Source organism: Mustela nigripes, chromosome X (assembly GCF_022355385.1).
Source record: "Mustela nigripes isolate SB6536 chromosome X, MUSNIG.SB6536, whole genome shotgun sequence".
Taxonomy (NCBI): domain Eukaryota; kingdom Metazoa; phylum Chordata; class Mammalia; order Carnivora; family Mustelidae; genus Mustela; species Mustela nigripes.
In genome coordinates this window covers 83278044-83299953 of record NC_081575.1, presented here as the reverse complement: position 1 = coordinate 83299953, position 21910 = coordinate 83278044, and the positions used below count along the sequence as shown (strand labels likewise).

Here is a 21910-nt window from a genome sequence, read left to right as displayed (position 1 = left end):
GCTCCATCCCAGGACCCTGAGATCACGACCCGAGCTGAAGGCAGCAGCCTAACCCACTGAGCCAAAAGATTTATTATTTATTTGAGGGAGAGAGAGAGAGAGTAGGAGAAGGACCAGAGGGAAAGAATCTCAAGTAGACTCCCCACTGAGCCCGGAGCCCAATGTGGGGCTCAACCTCATGACCCTGAGATCATGACCTGAGCTGGTATCAAGAATCAAATGCTTAACCAACTGAGCCTCCCAGGCACCCATTTTTAGTAGAATCATTTGTTCCCTGACCGTTGAGTTTTGAGAGTTCTTTATATATTCTAGATACAAGTCCATTGTCAGATGTGTCGTTTGTAAAGATTTTGTCCTGTTCTGTAGCTTGTTTTTGTATCTTCTCAACAGTCTTTTGCAGAACTAGTTGTTTTTTGTTTTTATTTTTGTTTTTTTTTTTCATTTTGATGCAGATGAAGTTTTCTTTGACAGATCATGCTTTTGGTGTCAAGTAAAAGAACTCTTTGCTTAGCCCTTGATCCTGAAGATTTTCTCCTATGCTTTTCTAAAAGTTTTATAGTTTTACATTTAAGTCCATGAGCCATTTTGAGTTAACTTTTGTATAAGGTATGAGACTTGAGTTGAGGTTCTTTTTTTTCCTTTTCTTTTCCTTTCTGTCTGTCTGTCTTTTTTTACTATCGTGCCAGGACCATTTGTTGAAAAGGCTATCTTTCCTCTGTTGAATTACTTTTCTACCTTCATCAGAAATCTGTCAGGCATATTTGTGCACTATATTTACTTTTAATAATGCAAAAATATATTAAGTTGTGGTTGGCAGAATGTCTGCGCTCTAATCCCTGGAACCTATGAATATGATAGGTTACATGGCAAAGGAGAATTAGGGCTGCTAATCAGATGACTTTAATAAAATAGGGACATTATCCTGGATTTTCTGGGTGAACCTGAAGTAATCACAAGGGTATTTAAAAGTGGAAGAAGGAGGCAGAAGAGAAGCAGGGTCAGAGACATGCAGTATTGCTGGCTTTAAAGATTGAGGAAGATGGCCACGATCTAAGGAATGTGAGTGGCTTCTAGAAGATAGAAAAGGCAAGGAAATGGATTCTGTACTCTAGCCTCCAGAAAGGAATGCAATCCTGCTGATATCTTGATTTTAGCCCAGTGATATATCAGACAATAATAAATTTGTGTTGTTTTAAGCCACTGAGTTTGTGGTAACTTGTTACTGCAACAATAAAATACTAATAAATATGTATTTTAGAAAAGCTCCCATTGATATCAGAATTTTAAATGCTTGGGCATAGCATTTCTTTCTAAAGTTTACATATATAGAACATCCCAATAGTATCAGATAAATGAGGTGCTACTCAATAGGGAATAAGTGCATTCAATAGGAAACAATTAGAAAAATATTACTTTTATTTTGTTTTGATTTCTGTATTCATTGTGACTTTAAATTACACATTACTTTTTGATGGATTTTGTATACAATACTTTTTTTTATATTTTGTTACTGTTGGTTTTGTTTGCACTTTAGAAGAGCCTTTGAATGTCTTAAGTTTTGCACTAAGGAGTCAGATGTAGCCCCCAAAATTTATATGATAGAAGGATAACATTCTATTTAAAGAAATAGCCCTCAGAATGCCTGGGTAACTCAATTGGTTAAGTTGAACTCTTGATTTCAGCTCAGGTCATGATCCCAGGGTTGGGAAATCAAGCCCTATGTCAGGCTCTGCATGACATAGGGAACCTACTTAAGATTCTCTCTCTCCTTCTGTCCATTTCTCCTCTCTCCCTCTAAAAAGAAATAAAACAAACTTATAAAAAATAGTTTAACTTTCACAGTATATACAAACAATGAATCATTATGTTGTGCACCTGAAACAAATTTAGTGTTATATATCAGTTATATCTCAATTTTTTAAAATATTCAGTTGACTTTAACAGTAGGTCAAATAGAATTTTGATCAATGATTTTGATACTTGTGCTAATCCTTTCAGTTTTTCTAAGAACAGCTCCTATTGAGATATGATTTATATACCATACAATCCAATCATTTAAAATGTACATCATGGTTCTTAATATATTAGCTGATACGTGCAATGAGCACTGTAGAGCACTTAGAATATCTTATCTTACTACCTTCTTACTTTACTGTTTCTGGTGAAAAGTCAACTGTTAATCTTATTGGAGTTACCTTATAAGTGATGAGTCAATTTTCCCTTGCTACGTTTAGGATTTTCTCCTTGTCTGGCTTTCAGCAATTTTACTATGATCTACCTGTTTGTGGATCTCTTTGCAGACAGTAGTGGTAGTCGTGGTAGTATAAATTACTTAGAGTTTGTTGAGCTTCCTGAATGTTCAAATTAATTTTTTTTCAGTAAATTTGGGGAGTTTTCAGCCATCATTTTTTAAAGATTTACTTATATTGTATAATTCTTTTTCTTAAGTATTTATTTATTTATTTATTTGACAGCGAGAGAGAGAGAGAGAGAGAGAGAGAGCGAGCGCGAGAGAGAGCGAGAGAGCGCACAAGCAGGGGGAGCGCACAAGCAGGGGGAGCAGCAGAGGGAGAGGGAGCAGAGAGCCTGACATCCTCTATCTCAGGACCCTCAGATCATGACCTGAGCTGAAGGCAGATGCTTAACCAACTAAGCCACCCAGGCACCCCACGATTTATTTATTTTGGAGAGGTGGGGAGTGCAGAGGGACAGAATCTCAAGCAGATTCTGTGTTGAGCTCAGAGCCTGATGCCAGGCTTGGTCTCACAACCCTGAGATCATGACCTGAGCCAAAATCACGAGTTGGACATTTAACTGACTGAGCCACCCAGGTGCCCCAGCCATAATTTTTTTGAATATTTTTTTCTGCTCCTTTCTCCTTTCCTTCTGGTACACTCATACATGTTAGTGCACTTAATGGTGCCGCATATTTCTCTGAGGTCTTGTTCATTTTTCTTCATCTTTTTTTCTCTTCTGTTCTTTGGCTTGGATAGTCTGTTTTGATCTATTTCAAGTTTACTAATTATTTTTCCAGTTCAAATTTACTGTTGGGCCCCTTTAGTGAATTTTTTCATTTCAGTTATTGTACTTTTCAATGCCAGAATTACCAGTTGGTTCTTTTTTATACTTTCTACCTCTTTATTGATATTCTTACCTTCCTTCTTTTTTTACGTTCCCCCCCCTTTTTTTTAAGATTTTATTTATTTATTTATTTGACAGGGAGCAGGGAGAGCACAAGCAAGGCGAGTGGCAGGCAGAGGGAGAGGGAGAGGCGGTGCTGAAAAGAGAGCCCAATGCGGGGCTTGATCCCAGGACCCTAGATCATGACCTAAGCCAAAGGCAGACGCTAACCGATGGAGCCATCCAGGCACCCCCTTCCTTTATTTTTTTAATCATGGTTTTTGGGGTTTTTTTAAAGCTCTTTGAACATATTTGTATGGCTAACTTGAATCTTTACCTGTCGAATCTGTTATCTGGTTGCTCTCACAGTTTTTTTCTGGTGTGTAGGTTATACTTTCCTGTTTCTTTGCATATCTCATATTTTTGTTTGAAATTGGACATTATAGATAATATAATGTAACAACACTGGGTACTGGCACACACACACACACCCTGCTCAGGGTACTTTATTGTTAAATTCTTATTTATTTCTTTAATGCTGGCTGGATTATTTTCCTAAAGTCTGTTTACTCCCCACCTTTTTTTTGAGGGAGGGAGGAGGTGGGGGCAGAGGAAGAGAAAGAAAATCTTAAGCAGGCTCCATGCCCAGCAGAAAGCCCTGACACAGGGCTCAGTCTCACTACCCTGAGATCATGACCTGAGCCGAAATCAAGAGTTGGACACTTAACCTTCTGAGCCTCCCAGGTGACCCTAATCACTCCCCACCTTTGCCCTGCAGTGTAAGTCTTAATGTTGTCTCTTAAGGGTGCATCCTTTGGTATGCCCCAGTCACCCTGGGATGACATTGGTTGGCAGGGTTCTTTTTGACTTCCCCTCACCACACCACATTGTTAAGCTGAAATAGCTAATTGCTCTGTTATTTTTAATAGTACCCTGGGACATATATTGTTCTACAAACTGACTCAATCAAACTAGAACTCCTTTGAGAAGGGATAGTTCCTGAGATCAGTATTTGATATTTTTTTTGTGACTCCAGGATTGTTCCTCCCAGCTGTCTCTTTCCCTGGTTCTCCAGCATGCTAGCCAGTCTAGGCTCGAATGGGGAGAGATTTCAAGCCCTCTGTTCTGTGGTCTGCTTCTCCACCTGGGCAGAGTCTCTGAGCCATAGCTCTAGGGTAGAGTGTGGGGACGATGATGTACTTCCCTGTGAGTGGCAGCCCCCCAGTCTCCTAGGTTTGCCTCTCTATAGAACCCCCCACTTAATGAGCTGGAGTCAGGGCCATTGGAACCTCAGTATTCTTGGTGGCACCACACCCAGGGTATAGCCTCCATCCCAGGAGTCGGGGCCATCTGGAAGAAGGAAGGCCCAACCTCTCAGCTGTTCTTGTCTGGAACTTAACCTCAACAACAGGTGGCTGGGGCAGGATGAAAAATGCTGACATCTTGTTCCTCCCAGGAAGAAAGCCTTACACCTGGGAGCTGGGGGAAAGGGGGATCTGTGTTCTTGGCTGCACCAGTCTCATATGAAATCTGTGCTGGGAGAGGGTAAAGGAAGTAATTCTAGACCCAAATACCACAAATTCTTTCTGAGTTTTAGTAGATTTTTATTTAATAAATTCTTCTTCATTTGCTGTGGGTCCTTAGAGCCATTTCTAGAGACTTTAAATGAATAGCGTTTTGTTTCTTTTTAAAGTAATTTTCACCAGCTTCACTGGGGAGTGGGTTGGTGAAGCCCTTCACGTCATTCCAGAAGGGGAACTTTCTCTATTAACTTTTTAACATAGTTTTGTTTATGTTACCCATAATTGCTCACAATGGCTTTGTACTAGGGTTTCTATCTCCTTGGTAGATTGTGAGTGGCTCGAAGGCAGTAGCTCTGACCTTTATTCCTTGTGGAATCATGATTGCCTCTAATAGCATTTTGTATACTGTGGCACATAGAAGAATGTCAATTACTGATTGTATCACTGTCTTTTCTAGTTCATTTCTTCAGTACTTGCTTTGTACCTTACAATGCCTTCCATTTTTCTTAAACCCTAGTGCTGGTGTGTTCCCAAAAAAGTTGTGCCTCTTTTTTTATATGCTGTTGGCCACATGTACACAAGGAAGGCCACTTAAGTTTTAAGTTTTAGTCAAACCCATTATATATTTATCACAGTATTAGGAGCTTTCTTTTTTAAGTGCTGATGATCACTCTTTTTTAAAGATTTTATTTATTTATTTATTTGTTTGTTTATTTGACAGAGAGAGAGCGCGCGCGTGCACACACACACGTACACAGGGGAAGGGGCAGCAGGGGAGGGAGAAGAAGAGGGAAAGAATCCTAAGCAGACTGTGGCCTGAGTGCAGAGCCCCACACAGGGCTCAGTCTCAGGACCCTGAAGTCATGATTTGAGCTGAAACCAAGAGTCAGACACTTAACTGACCAAGCCACCCAGGCACCCCTATAGGAGCTTTCTTATAACATTCCTTGTGGCATATATATAGATAAAATTTTAAATTAGGCTAGTTGTTTGAGGGATGGGGCGGGGAGAAAGAAAGGGGGAAAGGACAGACAGAAAAGCAGTATGGTTATGTCCTTAAAGGTGGGACATGCCTCACTTGTTCTTTCTTCAGCCAAGTGTATCTTGTGCCTTTTGACCTTGACCCATGAGAGCTCTGCCTTGCAAATGATTTTTACCTTTCCTGCTCCTGACCTAATGGGGTTCCCTGGCTGGTGATGGCCGCATGGCTACCTGCTTTTGTTTGGATGGACTGTGGTCATGTGGCCACATCTGAGGCAGCCAGTTCTGGACCATTGGTCCAGGGCTGCTTGGGCATCCTCCTCTTCAGTCTTTGTTACCCTCTGTGTTGGAGAATTTGATAGTACCCTTCTCCCATCACTAGGTCATATGAGGATATTTTTGACAGAAATCATTTGATCTGCATAATTTGCCTGCTGCTGCTTCTTGGGATCTGTAGGGCAGTGTTGACCGCCCTTGAAATGGGTGTGTGTGTGTGTTTTGACTGTTTTATTCAGTGTTGTTCTCTTTCCCAGTATGCTCCAGGATGAAACGCCATAGAACACTCAGCAGCAGTGACAGCTCAGACGAAAGTGAGTGGAACCGGCCAAGAGTTGGTAACTCTGTATCTGTACTCTTTGAGGGTTTATTCTTTGACTTGAGAACAAGCTATTTCATGTTTCTTTCAATGGTTAAAAAATAATGTTTCTAGGAAGGAAAGTTTAGGGTACTATTGTTCTTATTCATTTAAATTTCATTAAAAATAGGTGGGAAAATTGTTTTTTTGTGGTATATAGCAATTTGTTCTTCACTTTTCATTTGCCAAAACAACAAAAGCCAAATCTAATAATGATTTAGCAGTGCTTTTCTCTATAGAAAGAACAAAAAGTACAAGAGCATAAATTATAGGCCCTACAATTCCAACTGTAAGTAGGTATTAAATGTTTGACTGGATGAATCATCATTTGTAGCATTTGGGGGAGGGCCAAAGGATCCACAGATTACTTGCCTCACATTTTTTAGTTTTTCCGGTTGCTTTTACAGATACATTTTCTCTAGGTGGAACATGAATCATGTTGTTCCAAAATGTTGTGAAGTATGATTACGCCAAATCAAACCTCCTCAGCATTAGCACTGTGGAAGCTTTTATATGCTGGGAGGTCACCTATAAATGTCGTTGAGCTCCATTATGAGTCTTTCGTGATTGCAATTTAACTGTTTTCCTCAGTGGTATGAGATCACCGTGCTCTTCTCCATCATACCTTTCATATTCTCTTGGATGACATTTAGTTATGTGACATTTATTAATATTAGCAAGTCTCAGTATTTTTTGCCTAATTATCTTTTTCAGGTCCTTCCACTTCCTTTACTTCTGGCTCAATGTATAGGAGCAAATCCAGAATTCCAAATGAACACAAGAAGCCTGCGGAGGTGAGATCAGATATTTAATTTTTAGACTTAAAAAATAGACAGCTGCCTTCTGCCTACACATCTACAATGGCCAGATCTTAGAGATGTGAGGATTAAACTATGTGCCAAGGGATAGACTTGTTTTCTTATGAATGTTTCTGGTTTTTAAGAAAGATTCCGTTTTCTTTTCCCTTTGGAAAAACAGTAATCATCACACCGATTTCATTTTGGTGATGACACTTAAGTGCCTGGCTTTAGAATATAAGGCCTCCCCTAGCCAAGAAGTCAAAAGGAGCCAGACTTGGGGAATTGCAAAGGACCCAAAGATCTGGCCTTGATTGGAAAGAGCTAAGTTGGCAGGTGGGAGGCAGTGCAAGTAGTGATTGATGAGAAGGTTATGGTTGGAGAGGGGAAGGATAGGTTAAAATTATGAGCTATAGGCTTTGATGGGCTTTATAGACTTCAAAGCACTGCCAGCCCAAAGAAAATGAATCCCTTCTCTTGAGGCTGGCCATCCTGGGTTTTTTTTTAAGATTTTATTTATTTATTTGAGAGAGAGCATGAAAGGGAACATGAGAGTGGGGAAGGGCAAAGGAAGAAGGAGAAGCAGACTCCCTGCTAAGCAGAGAGTCCAACTCAGGGCTCAATCCCAGGACCCTGGGATCATGACCTGAGCTAAAGGCAGACACTTAACTAAGCTACCCAGGTGCCCTGAGGCTGGTTATCTTCTACCTCAAGAACAACAAAGTGCCAGAGCTATACTTGGACTTGGGAATGGTTTGACGGATCCTGCAGACTTTCCTCTATGATAATTAAATGATGAAAACCTGACATTGTGTGTCTTCACTTCTATGAGTAGACTTCTTTAGCTGCAGAGGAAAGGAAGTATATTAGTTAACTATTGCTACGTTACAAATGATCACAAAGTTAGTGGCTTAAAACAGCAAATGTTTATTATCTCAGTTTCTGTGAGTCAGAAGTCTGGGCACAGCATCCCTAGGTTCTATGTTCCAGGTCTTTCAAGGCTGCAATCAGTGTGCTGACTGGGCTATGTTCTGGAGGTTCTACCAGGGAATAATTCACTTACACCCTCATTCATATTGTTGGCAGAATTCATCTCCTTGCAGCTAGAGGATTGAGATCCTGGGTTTTTGCTGGCTTTTGGTGGAAGACTACCCCCTGGTCATATGAGAGTATAAGAGTAGAGACTGCTCATAGCTTTTTGCCACGTGGCCTTCTCCATACATCCTCTCAAAACATGGCAGCTTACTTTTTCAAAGTCAACAAGGGGAGAATCTTTTGCTCCAGCTGCTAAGACTGAGTCTTATATAGTATAACATAATCATGGGAATGACCTCCCATCAAGGAAGTGACATTCCATCACATTTGACATATTCTATTGGCTAGAAGCAAGTCATAGGTTCCACCTACCCTCACACAAGGTAGGTCAGGGGTGCCATGCTTTAGGGTGTCATCCAGAGAGAGCATTTGTCTCTCTCTCAGAGGTCACTTTTCATTTCCATCTTTTGCTTAAAATCTTTTTGGGCACAGTAAAATATCAGAGTGTGTTTGTGTCTGTTTCATGCAGAAAATCTTAGGGAATAAAAGACATGTAAACAGGAACAAAACAAATTTCCCATCTATCCAGAGGAGGCTTTGACTACTTTGCTACTTTTCCATTTAGGACAGACAGCCCCAGAGCATAAAATGACTCAGTAGTTTTGGGTCTTAAGTCCTAATGCCTCCAGTTCAGTGAGAATAGCAGTCTTTTGTTGCAAGAGATAGGGTACCTGACTACCAGAAGTAAATTTTTAACTTTATGTTTCACAATCTGTTATAAAAGAGAGAATCTGATATAGTAGAACAAAACTAGCTTTGGCATTAGAAGAGAATGATTCCATGTTTTGCCTTGCCGGTTTATTTCATGTCTCTGAAATAATTTATTTTGTCATTATAACACGGACATTATTATAACTCCCTCTCTTAGCTACCATTTATTGAAATTTTATGTGCCAAGAGCTTTATGGTAGACAATCTGATTGTTTCCCAAAATGAAGCAATTATAATAATCTCTTTGGGTGCTTCCTTCATTTAAAAAAATTTTTAATAATGTCAGTATGGACTCACATACATTTATTTTATACTTGGGGCTATAATCCAATACTACATAATTTATTGTGTTGCTCAAATTGTTTCATAAATCCATGAAATCATCTCATATTTTTTTCTCTTCATTTCCACTGATTTCTGTTCTTATTTTTGTTACTTACTTTCTTCTTGCTCTAGGTTTACGTAGTTCTTTTTCTAGATTTTTAAGGTGGACGCTTTACCTATTTGAGACTTTTCTTCCTTTTTTCCCCTCTTTTCTAATGCAAGAATTTTAGCTCTATAAATTTCCCTTTAATTTTGTAAAGGTTTTATTTATTTGAGAAAGAGAGAGAGTGATCACCAACAGGAGGGAAGGGCAGAGGGAGAGGGAGAACAGGCTCCCTGCTGAGCAAGGAACTTTATGTGGGGTTCAGTCCCAGAACCCTGAGATCATGACCCAAGCTGAAGGTAGATGCTTAACCAATTGAGCCACCCAGGCATGCCTATAAATTTCCCTTTAAACATTTCTTTAGCTGCATCCCATTAATTTTGATGTGTTTGTTTTCATTTTTATCCACTCAGTGTATTTTTTATTTTTCTTAAGACTTTATCTTTGATCCATGGCTTTTTAGAAGTATGTTGTTCAGTTTCCAAGCATTTGAAGACTTCCCTGCTTTCTTTGTTACTGATTCTAGTCTGAATCCAGTTTTTATGGAGAACATAATCTCTACAATTTCACATATTTTTACATTTGTCAAGGTTTGTTTTATAGCTTAAGGATATGGTTTTTCTTTTGTAAATGTTTCATTTTATGGGTACTTACAGACTGTGTATTATGCTGTTGTTGGGTCCTTGACAGTGTTCTTCTGTATCCTCATGGATATTCTGCCTAGTAATTTTATCAATTGTTTAGAGAGGGCTGTAGAAGTCTCCAACTGTAATTATGGACTTGTGTCTTTCTCCTCTCCATTCTGTCGGTTTTGCTTTATATATTTTGAAGCTCTTTTGTTAGGTGCATACATATTTAGGACTGCTATATCTGGATGAATTTAGCATCATTTAATGTCCCTCTCTGTCTTTGATAATTTTGTTTGCTCTGGAGTCTGCACTAATATTAATATAGTTTGTAGCTTTCTTTTGATTCATGTTTACATTGTATATTTTTCCATCCTTTTACTTGTAACATATATATGATTATATTTGAAGTGAATTTCTTATAGGTGATATATCGTTGGGTCTTTTTTTAAAAAGATATGTTACTTGAGAGAGAAAGAGCATGATTTGGGGGAGGAGCTGAGGAAGCAGGAGAGAGAGAATCTCAAGCAGACTTCCTGCTGAGTGCAGAGCCTAATGCAGGGCTTGATCCACAACCCTGGATCATGACCTGAGCCTTAATCAAGAGTCAGATACTCAACCCACCTGGGTGGCCACCTGGGTGCCCCCAGTTAGGTCATTTTTAAAACTACTCTTTCAATCTCTTTTAATTGGAATATTTAAGCCACTTATAGTTAATGTAACTTTTGGTATGATTTAGTTTATGTCTGCCATTTTGTTGTTTGTTTTCTATTTGTTCTCTCTGTTTTTTGGTTTCACTGTTTTATTTTCTGTGGATTACTTGAACATTTTTTTGAATTCCCATGTTGACTTTTCTGTAATGGTTTTGAGTGTATATCTTTGTGTAGATTTTTAGTGGTTGCTCTTGGGATGCAACCTTTAAAAAGGAGAACCTTTTTTAATGTGTTCTCTACATTTTATCACTTCAAATGAAATACAGAAACCTTAACCACTGAGGCACCTGGCTGCCTCAGTCAGTAGAGCCTGCACCTCTTCATCTCAGGGTCATGTGTTCAAGCCTCATGTTGGGTATGGAATCTACTTAAAAAGAAAAAAAGAAGAAAGGGGCACCTGGGTGGCTCAGTGGGTTAAGCCGCTGCCTTCGGCTCAGGTCATGATCTCAGAGTCCTGGGATCGAGTCCCACATCGGGCGCTCTGCTCAGCAGGGTGCCTGCTTCCTCCTCTCTCTCTGCCTGCCTCTCTGCCTACTTGTGATCTCTCTCTGTCAAATAAATAAATAAAATCTTAAAAAAAAAAAAAGAAGAAGAAAGAAAAGAAAAGCAACCTTACTACCATCTAGGTTCATTTATCCATCCCCACCTTTATAATATATTTGTCTTGAATACTCTTTCTACATACCTTGAGAACTGTACTAGACAATGTTATAATTTTTGCTTCAAACAACAAACATTATTTATAAAACTCAAGAGAAGGATAGTTTACTATATTTACCCATATTTTTACTCTGATTCTTCCTTTATTCCTGATGCCCCAACATTCCTTTTGTTCATTTCCTTTCTGTTTAAAGAACTCCCTTTAGCCATTCTTTTAGGGTTAGTCTGCTGGTGATCAGTTCTCTTTGTTTTTCTTCATTTGAGAATGTCTTAATTTTGCCTTCATTCCTGAAGGATATTTTCACTTGATACAGAATTCTGGCTTGACAGTACTTTTCTTTCTGCACTTGAAAAATGTACTACTTTCTTCTGGCCCCCATGGTTTTGTGTGAGAAATCTACTCTCATTCAAGTAGTTGCTCCCCTGCAGGTAATCAGTCATTTCTTTTCCAGTTGCTTTCAAGATTTTTCTTTGTCTTTATTCCCAAAGTTTGATTATAATGTGCATGGGCATGGATTTCTTTGGTTTATCCTGTTTGGAGTCTGATCAGCTTCTTGAATCTATGTTTATATCTTCTGCCAGTTTGGGGAATTTTTCAGCCATTATTTCTTCATCCATTTTTGCAGCTCCATCTTCTTTCTCCTCTTCTTTAGGACTTTCAATCGCATGAATGTTAGATCTTTCATTACTTCCCCAGAGGTCCCTCAGACTCTTCTCTTTTTTTCAGTTATATATTCTTTCTTTTGATCAGATTGAGCAGATTCTTTTTATTGTGTTAATTCCATTCTTCTGTTGAGCTTATCCCTTGAGTTTGTTATTTCAGTTATTGTATTATTCCATTTCAGTTTTTTTATTTGGTTATTCTTTATACCCTCTATTTCTCTGCTGAAACTTTCAATTTGTTTCAAAAGTGTTTCTAATTTCTTATTGAAGCACTTTTATGATGGCTGCTTTAAACTCCTTGTTGGATGATTCCAGTATCTGTGTCATCTCAGTGTTGGTATCTATTGATTTTCTCCTCTCATTCCCAGTTCTTAGTACAATAAGTGACTTTCTGTTGTATTCTGGACTTTTTTGGTATTATATTATCAGATAGTAAGTCTTATTTAAATCTGTTCTAATAAGCCTCTGTAGTAACCAGGCCAGTGGGGAGGTGGGGTGCTGACTCTGTACCACCTTCCCATCTTACTTCTGTTAGTCTCTAGGAAGATAGTTCTGTTATCTCTCTGGGACCAGGAGAGGGGTGTCTCCCTATTACTTGGTGGGGGTGGAAATCCCCACCCTGTTGCCTCTACTGATAGCAGCGGTAGTGGAGGTGGTGAGGGGTACTACATTACTACCAGGTGGTAGTGACAGTCCAGGCTCCCTACCCAGTCTGTGTGGATCCCACATTAAGGAGGAGGAGTACTTTGTTATTGTTGGGTGGGAGTGGATGTCAGGGCCTCTAAGGTGATGTTCACTGATGCCACAACAGTTGCCCTTTTCAAAAAGAAAACATTTTATACATCTTTTATGAAGTATAATTCTTATACCATGCAGTTCATCTTTAAAAATGTGTAATTCAGTAGGTTTTAGTCTAGTCACAGAACCGTATAACCATAACCACAGTCTAAATATAGAACATTTTCATCACCCCAGAAAGAAACCCCTTACCCATTAGCAGTTACTCTCTAATTCCCCTACTGCCAGCCCCTGGCAACCTAATCTAACTTCTGTCTCTACAGATTTGCCTGTTCTGGACATTTCATATAAATGGAATCATCTAATATACAGCCTTTTGTGTCTGGCTTCTTAAACTTAGCACAATGTTTTCAGGGTTCATCCATGTTAGAGCATGTATCAGTAGTTTATTTCTTTTAATGACTAAATGATATTCCATTGTATGGGTATATCACATTTTATTTATCCATTCATTAATTAATGGACATTGGGGTTGTCTCTGTCTTTGGAGTAATATGAATAATGCTACTGTGAATATTCATGTACAAGTTTCTGTGTGGACATATGTTTTCAGTTGTCTTGAGTATATACCTAGGTGTGGAATTGCTGAGCCATATGCTAACCCTAGTTAACCGTGTGAGGAAATGCCAGGCTGTTTTCCAAAAGGGCTTCTTCAGTTTATGAAGTGTTTCTAATTTCTTATTGAAGCACTTTTATGATGGCTGCTTTAAACTCCTTGTAAGAGGAGTATTTGAAATGTGTTCCTGCTGTGGGCACCAGAGACCTCCTTCTAATTCTTCTGGTGACCTTGTTTTTCTCTGCTGTCTTGGATTAGAATCTTCCCTTTGTGCTTGTCCTCAGGAGAGGACAAGCACCTCTCCCAATATAAGCCACTGTTACTATCACTGGAGGCTTTAGCATAGTGGTAGAGCACTGGAGAATGACATTGTTTACTAACCTTCTGATTACTCTCAGTCTTTGAAATGTATAATGGTCCTGTTTCTGGGGTTGAGATGAGGAAGTGGACTCTAGAGCTTTTCTTTTGTCCGAGCCTCCTGTCCGCCCCCCCCCCCCCACCATCTTCCTGTAGCCAGTATCTTATGGTATGCTCAGTCTCTGTCCTTAAGGTTCTCCCACCTCTTGATTAAGGCTAGGGTTGGATACTTTGCCCTTCTTCCCAGAGCTTGTGAAATTACACCAGTGCCCTCACTGGATAGCCTTCCTGTGCAGGTGAAGCTTTTTTTTTTTTTTTTTCTTTTTCAGTAAGGGAGCCAGGACACATAGCAACAGAGACCCAGACAGCACCACTGGGAGAGCATTCTTCATATTTTCCACCATCTTCCCTGTGAGAGCCTAGTTGGGTTTCTAGAGAAAAAGCTTATAAGAGGGGTGGAACCCGCTCTTACTATAGCCCCCAGGAACTTCATTCTGTCTTGGTTGTCCCCACTTTGCCCCCAGGAATTGGTCAAAATTTCTAGGTTAAACGTTCCTGCTGTGGCTTCTGCCCCAGGTAAGCATAAGCTCCTGTCCTGTGTCTCCCTGCAGGCACAGTTGTCCTTCCTTGTGCTGGCCATTTGTCCCACGACTCATTTCTCTAAAGGGTTCATGAAAAAATCATTAATTTGATGCCTGTCTTGTCTTTTGTCTTAGTGTAAGGATGGGAGTTTCTTTTTTTCTGACTGAAACCTTTTGTTTGTAATGGGAGTTTGTCACTGAAATGCAGTATAAATGATTGGTTCACTGGGGCTTAATCAGCTACATTAATAGATTCGTATTTTCTTTGATGTTTAGTGCTTCAGTGGGATTCCTCTTTATGCCTACCCCTGATTTATCTTCTAGAGAAGAGTTCTTGGGGTGTGTGAGTTGCACGTATTATTCAGGGGCTTTGGTAGCTTCTACAAATTGTATACAGGCTTTCAAGGGTAAGTTTTTAAAGTGTTTTGTTGTGTATACATATGCTAGTAGCCTTCTTCTGATTCTCAAAAGGGTCCATACTCTTAAAAATGTTTTTAGGGGCGCCTGGGTGGCTCACTTCTTTAAGCGTCTGCCTTCAGTTCAGGTCATGATCCCAGGGTCCTGGGATCCAGTCCTGCTTTGGGCTCCCTGTTCAGCCAGGAGACTGCTTCTTACTCTGCCTGCCACTCCCTCTGATTGTTCGTTCTTTCTTTCTCTGACAAATAAATAAAATCTTTTTTTTTTTTAAGATTTTATTTATTTGGCAGAGAGAGATCACAAGTAGGCATAGAGGCAGGCAGAGAGAGAGGAGGAAGCAGGCTCCCTGTCGAGCAGAGAGCCCGACGCGGGGCTCGATCCCAGGACCCTGAGATCATGACCTGAGCCGAAGGCAGCGGCTTAACCCACTGAGCCACCCAGGTGCCCCGAATAAAATCTTTTTTTTAAAGATGTTTTTTTAAAAGCCAGTTGCCCTAGAAAAAGCACATAGTACTAGACAACTAATTTGAATGTATTAAAAAGTCTTCTATTCTTTCTCAAAAGCCAGAATATTTTCATGTATATCATCTGACTTGTCTATAAGACATAACCTATCTTAAAGAATTGATGGCATATCATCTGTAGTTCCATAGTCTGATTTATTATGTCTAAGACTTTCAAAGCAGCAGACTTTCATAGCAGCAGAGTGAAAAGCTCATACATTTTAACTCGGCAGAGAACACACCCTCAAATAGAGCCTATATTTCTATCATGCTTGATTATTTGGTTTTCTGACCTACAGTAGATAAAAACTACCAGGCTTGCAAATGCACACTTACTGTACAAAGAAAGGATAGTGAGGAATGGGAGAAAAACTTGCAAAGTAAACCTCAGATGTCATCTTTTACATGAAAATTGCCCAGATCTCAAACTCAGACTTAATTACTCCCTCTCCTCCATCAGGGATGCATACCACCTCTGTTGGGTAGTGGGTAAGGGTAATAATCAAACCTACCTAAGTTGCCCAAAAGTACATTTGTTTATGGTAATTGATGTTTCAGTTGATATCAACCCAAAGCCATCAAAAAGGCCCTGTTTTTTCTCTGTAAGAAAACTGAGAATTATTTTAAGCTATTTGAAAAATATTTCTGTGAAAAAATATTTACATGATCTTTAAAGTTTCAAACTTAGAAATTGAATAAGCTTTGCTCCATTGGAAAAATTAACGTGGGACACAGTTGCTTGATAATACTGGGTACCTTGTGTCATAAGAACAAACTTGTGTTCTTCGCTAGATTTTCTCTGCTTTAAGTGGTTGTTTCTTTTAGATTACCTGAACACCTTTTTTTTTTCCATCTGAAGATTGTATAATTCTAAGAAAATCACTTACAGTTAGTTCCTTTTGATTAAATACAGTTACCACATTTGCAGCTGATTTTTTTGTGCTTTGGGGGTGACACATCTGTTTGTGGTCATTTGTGTATAGTTTCCTATTTCAGTGACTGTGAATCAGAACTAATCTATTTCTCTGCTTCATTCACATGGACCAGACAATTTTCCCTTTTGTGTCATACAGGAAGTAAATGTTTTGACTTTTCCTCTAAAAAATGTCACAGAAATGTTCAGACTAGCTGTACTTTAAGAAACTGCCCACTGAGAGATATTAATGAGAGCAGTAAAAGCCAGAGCTGTCCATGAAGGACATTTTCATTTTATGGCTCTGGCAGGTTATAAGCATTGATATTCTAATTGAATTCATAGTGAGGCCTCCTTTGTTTCTGCATACATCTGAGGGGCCAAGATGTACATGCACTGTTGGACTTGGCATAGCTTCTGGGCTGTATGTTTGTCTGTGAATCTCCTCTTTGACCATAAATGAGCAGATATCTGGTAAGTACAAAGCTTTTTTGTTTCAAGAACTTTTAGGGGAAACTACCAGTGCATATAAAATAGGCACACTATTAAGAACTTGTAAAACTTCTCAACTTCATTACCTAAGTCAATGTCAACATCTAGATCCTTCATTCATAATCTTTAACATCAAATGCCATGTTTTATTTTGTGAAGGTTCTGCATTACCTTGTGCCCTATAGAGTGTTGGCTGGAGTTTTTGGTGGGCTTCTTTCTTGGAAATCCTATCTTTGGGAGCTAAACCATGCATGTTTTAGTTGAGCCATGAACTCACATCTCCTTTACCCCATCAATGATTACTTTTAGGGACTAGATAGATAGGAAAACTTAGCTGCATACTTCTTTCTGCATATAGAAGTAAAGCCGAGACTGTGATGATGATGATAAAATAATAAGCGCAGCTAGAATTTATTCAGCAGTTACCATGAGCATAATACCACGCTAAGCCCTTTACATAAATTGAGCCATTTAATTCTTATAACAACCCCTATGAGGTGTTTTTGTTATCCCCATTTTACAGATGAGTAAACTGAGACACAGAATTTAAATAATTTGTCGCAAATTGGCTGGTGAAACCAGTAGACCAGTTTGGGTAGTCTGTCCCTGGACCCATATTCCTTTCTTTAAAGATTTTTAATTTCATATTTGACTGTGTAAGATACTTGCTTGGTTTATACATCTAACTATGACACAAAACACATACAGAGAGATCTAGATTTTGTCTTTCTCTCCTTGTTTTCTCCCTCACTCCCAGAGGTAGCCATTTTTTTTTAAAAGCTTTTGGTTTATCCTTTTATTGTTTCTTTATGACAATATATACAAATTTGTGCATATGTGTGTGCCTCCATATGTATAGAGAACTCATACCTCTCTACCCAGGATACACTAAAGCTATTTTGTTTGCCTGTATTCATTTTTTTAAAAACCCCAAATTCCTTTTCTTATCAAAAGCAGATTCATGAGACCAGTTTGGTAAATATATTTCCTATCACTTTGCAGATATCTGCCTGAGTACTGAGCTTACATTCCTATCCTTTATTCGGCATTTTATGTTCTGCCTCATGCTTGGGATGTTTCAACAGCGAGATAAAGCAGACTCTTGTACTCTGCCTTGAGTAAAAATGCTTCTCTAGAAACCTTGGATCTGATGCTATTTAATCTAGCTAGCTTATAAAATTGAAATCAGGCTTATCATGTAAGGCTGCTGCTTTTCTCTAAAGATGGAAGGAAAATTATAATAGTCATTAGATCTAGCCTTCGTTTTTCATTTTAAGAAAAATAGGTCTGATTGATTGGTGTTCCTGTAGTCTGAGGTTTCTCAGACTTCACAGAATGTCTGTTCCCGGAGGTTTGGTATTTCTGAAGCTGTGGACAAGGGCCAGATTTCACTGGCCTCTGCCTTTTTATCTCTTTGTCTAGAGTATTCAAGTTACTCTTCTGTTTGGTAAACATGTGTATTAGTTTCTTAGGGCTGCTGTAACAAATTACCACAAACTGGGTGGCTTAGAACAAGTGGAATGATTTTCTCACAGTTCTGGAGGCCAGAAGCCCAAAATTGGCCAGGCTGCACTCCCTCCAGAGACTTTGGGGGAGATTCCATCCTTTGCCTCTTCCAGGTTCTGATGACTGTCAGCATTTACTGACTTGTGGATCAATGAGTCATTCCAATCTCTGTATCCATGATCACGCTGCCTCCTCCTCTTCTGTCTTAAATCTCTCTCTGCTTTTCTTTTGTAAGGATACTTGTCAGTTGGATTTAGGGCCCACCAACATGTTCTAGGATGATCACTTCATCTCAGAATCCTTAAATTATTTATATCTGCAAAGATCCTTTGCCAAATAAGGTAACATTCATAGATTCCAGAAATTAGAATGTAGACATATCTTTTAGGGGCCACTGTTCAAACCACTACAGTATGTTCCAGGCTACTTGGGAAACTATACAGAACAGATTTTCATAAGCAGTTACATCAAGTATAAAGACATGGCTTAAGCTATATGATGAGTTGGTGTGACATTATTAACTAAGCATGGTTTGCAATCAGTTGATTTATTTTGTAAAGTGTATCACATGGAAAACAATGAAATATTTTAGGAGGTTGAAAATACTTAGCCCTAGTATTCTTTCCAGATCTAAAGTAGGATTTCCCATAGCACTCTTTCCCAAAGAGAACAGTTTATTTAGCACAATTGCAAATTGCTACCACTACTTAACCACTGGCTCATTAAAGGCACTCTAGTCTTTTATAGAAATGGATCAGTGTTCAGGAAAATGGTGGTTGAGTCTCTCCCCCAACCACCCAGAACACCAAGCGCTATGCAAAACATGTTAAATGGATATGACTGTGATCCTCTTTTACCCCCTTGTACAAAGCATTACATAATAAACCACCAGGTTTTTTTCTTCTACAGACAGCCTTCTCCCTGCACAGTACCCAATTAACTTTAATTGGCAAAGATTCTTGGTAGGGAGGTCATTTTGTTGCCACCTGGCCACCAACATGTTTAAGGTTGGTTTCCTTCTCTACTTTGCTCAGATCATATTATTTCTTAATCTTCCCTAAATGAAAGCAACAGGCATTTGCAGAGTTGTCCCTGCAAAGAAGCAAATGGAATGAGTCTTTATCCATTTAAATGGCATCATTTGATTATGTGATAGTTCAGTTCTGTACTCTGAAATGTTGTTGGTTTAAACAGAACTGCACCAGTGGAGAATTAACTGTTTTATTGGATCACGCTCTGTGCCTGCACTTTCATGTTACATATAATTTGAACAGTGCTTCTCCTCAGAGAACCTTTATTAACATTAAGGACTAAAATGTTTGATTGACAGCATTTTTTCCTTTGATCTTCCAGAAATGTGGACTTGTTTATTTTCAGCCTGCCAGTGGATGGTTGAATTTTTTCAGAATTAGAAACGAGTATTTCTAATTTCTAATTCTGAGTGTATGTATGTAGTGTCAGTGTATGTATACTTTTGTGTGAAAGTGTATTACCTCATTCCTTAGACTTCAGCTGGGCCTTCATCACTGACATCATTCCCAGTTAGCTTAAGACCTCATAGTATACTCTTTTCCTGTTGTTGGAAAGGGCAGAATCACAAAGCTTAGGCTTCCACAGCCATTTAAGTCATGTGTCCCAGCAGGTGAGCATATTTCTGTGCCCATTAGTTATCCAGGGACCCCTTCAACCAGAGGATAACAGTACATCAGACTTAAGGTGGATCCTGGTTCCTGTACTATGTCTGATAGTGCTTTGAGTACAGAAAATGAACTATGGGGAATCTCTTTGTTTCCCCCAAGTCCAAGTTGTATCTGTACTCATATCATCATCCTCTACCCTTTGGCCTTTGAACTTTTCAAACAGCTAGGGCTCCCTTGCCAGGGGTAGGGTTAAAGGCTCACTCTGGGGTCTTCTTGGCTACCACAATAGACATTACATTCCTATCCTCATCACCCCTAAGGAACTCATTGAGAACCATAAAACTGATAAACCAGATAGTAAAAGGTTAAAAAAGAAAATGAAACTAAGAACATTTTTAAAGATCTAAGTACAAAGATAACAAATAGAATACAACTATAAACCTTCTTAAATGCAAAAAAAAAGTGATTAAAAGAGCAAACAATACACATCCGATAGAGACATGCATAAGGAAATTACCACATAATTATCAATATAACAGAGTTGAGACCAAATATCTGAGACATGCCAGTAAATATGAATGGGCTTAACATTTATTAAAGAAAAAAATGTATGGCTCACAAAACAAGATGCAAGTATATGCTGTATATAAGAATATACCTAAAACACCTACTCAGAAAGGCTAGAAATAGAGATGGACAAAGGTGTACCAGGAAAATGGTAGGAGGAGGAGTGAGCCTGATCTCAAAGTAGAAATCAAGCCCCGCAAAACAAAGAAGGCTTTTTAGTGCTAAACACTACAATTCGCCATGAAAATGTGATACTTAGGAATATTTATACACTGACTAATGCAGCGACCACCTTTGTGGAGCAATAGCCTTGGATGAGTCAAGGACATATAGGTTGAAACACACTGATCATAGGAGGCTTTCATACACCTCTCTCAGATTAAGTGAACAAAAAAATAAGAGAGGAGATAGATATAAACAACTTAAGCAGCTTATTAAGGTACAGATGATGAATATATATCAAACTTGAAACCTTGATATTAGAGGTAATAGTGAATATACCTTTTCAAATGTCTATGGTACACACACAAAATATAGTAAATATTAAGCCACAAGGAAAACAGTGATTTCCATTATTACATGGACATGATATAAATAATACTCCCGTCACGATTTGGTAAAATCAGAAATTACAAAAACAGAAAGGTCCTTTCCTGTGGAAATTTTAAACCCTTCTATTAAACAACTGTTGAGTGAAAAGAGGAATACAAACTGAAATCATAGATTTTTAAAAATGATAGTTTAAAACATTCTGTCTCAGTTTGCTCCATATCTTAAATTATATGATAAGAAAAAGGAGGCATTGTTCTACCTACTCTTGACAAATTTTCTTATAAAAATTACTTTAATTCTCAATGTTTCTGATGTTTAATTACAGTAGACTAAATTATTTTATTTTTCATTTTTTATATACTTATAGCCAGCACTGAGAGTTTCTAATATTTTGACCAAAATGTTTAAAGGTCATAGAAAAATCATAATTTTCCCCATTAATAATTAAGATTGCTTTTCACAGTTTCCACATGCACTGTCATTTCTCAGGTCCCACTTCTGTGCAAAGTGGAACTGCCTATACTGTGCAAGCCTCTGCAGAAATAAATCTGAAAACTGGATAAGATATCTTCCTATGGAAATATAGATTACCAAAATTGAATCCATTAGAGGTAGAAAGCTTAAAGGATCAATTTCTAAAGAATATGTACAGAATATTCTTAAGCAACTACCCCACAATGAAAGCACCAAGTCCGGATGGTTTCCTAGGGACCAGATAGTCCCAGTAATTCCCAGGTTATTCCAGAGCATTGTAACAGAAGAAAAATTTTCTAATTCCTTTTGTTTTTTTAATTCTTTTTATGAAGTATGTATAACACGGATATGTAAACTGAAAAGAAAGAATTTTAAAAAAGAAAGGAAACTTCAGATAAATATCATTGTTGAATATGATACAAAAATACTAAATAGACTATTAGAAGACAGAATACAATACCATATTTAAGAAGTGTGTCATGGGGTGCCTGGGTGGCTCAGTGGGTTAAAGCCTCTGCCTTCAGCTCAGGTCGTGATCCCAGGGTCCTAGGATCAAGTCCTGCATCGGGCTCTCTGCTCAGTGGGGAGCCTGCTCCCTCCTCCT

At 38.7% G+C, this 21910-nt stretch overlaps 1 protein-coding gene across 5 annotated transcripts in view; it reads left to right on the top strand.

Moving 5' to 3' along the window:
- The window catches only part of JADE3 (jade family PHD finger 3), a 135924-nt gene that overhangs the window by 67734 nt on the left and 46280 nt on the right, over positions 1-21910 (top strand). For 4 of the 5 annotated variants that reach the window (XM_059384774.1, XM_059384777.1, XM_059384776.1 and 1 more), the window contains 2 exons: positions 6158-6214; positions 6973-7052. In XM_059384774.1, coding sequence (XP_059240757.1) covers positions 6169-6214; positions 6973-7052 — 126 coding nt within the window. In that variant the 5' untranslated portion in view covers positions 6158-6168. Of the gene's footprint in view, positions 1-6157; positions 6215-6972; positions 7053-21910 lie in introns of those variants that run through there. The other variant, XM_059384779.1, reaches the window with a different exon arrangement.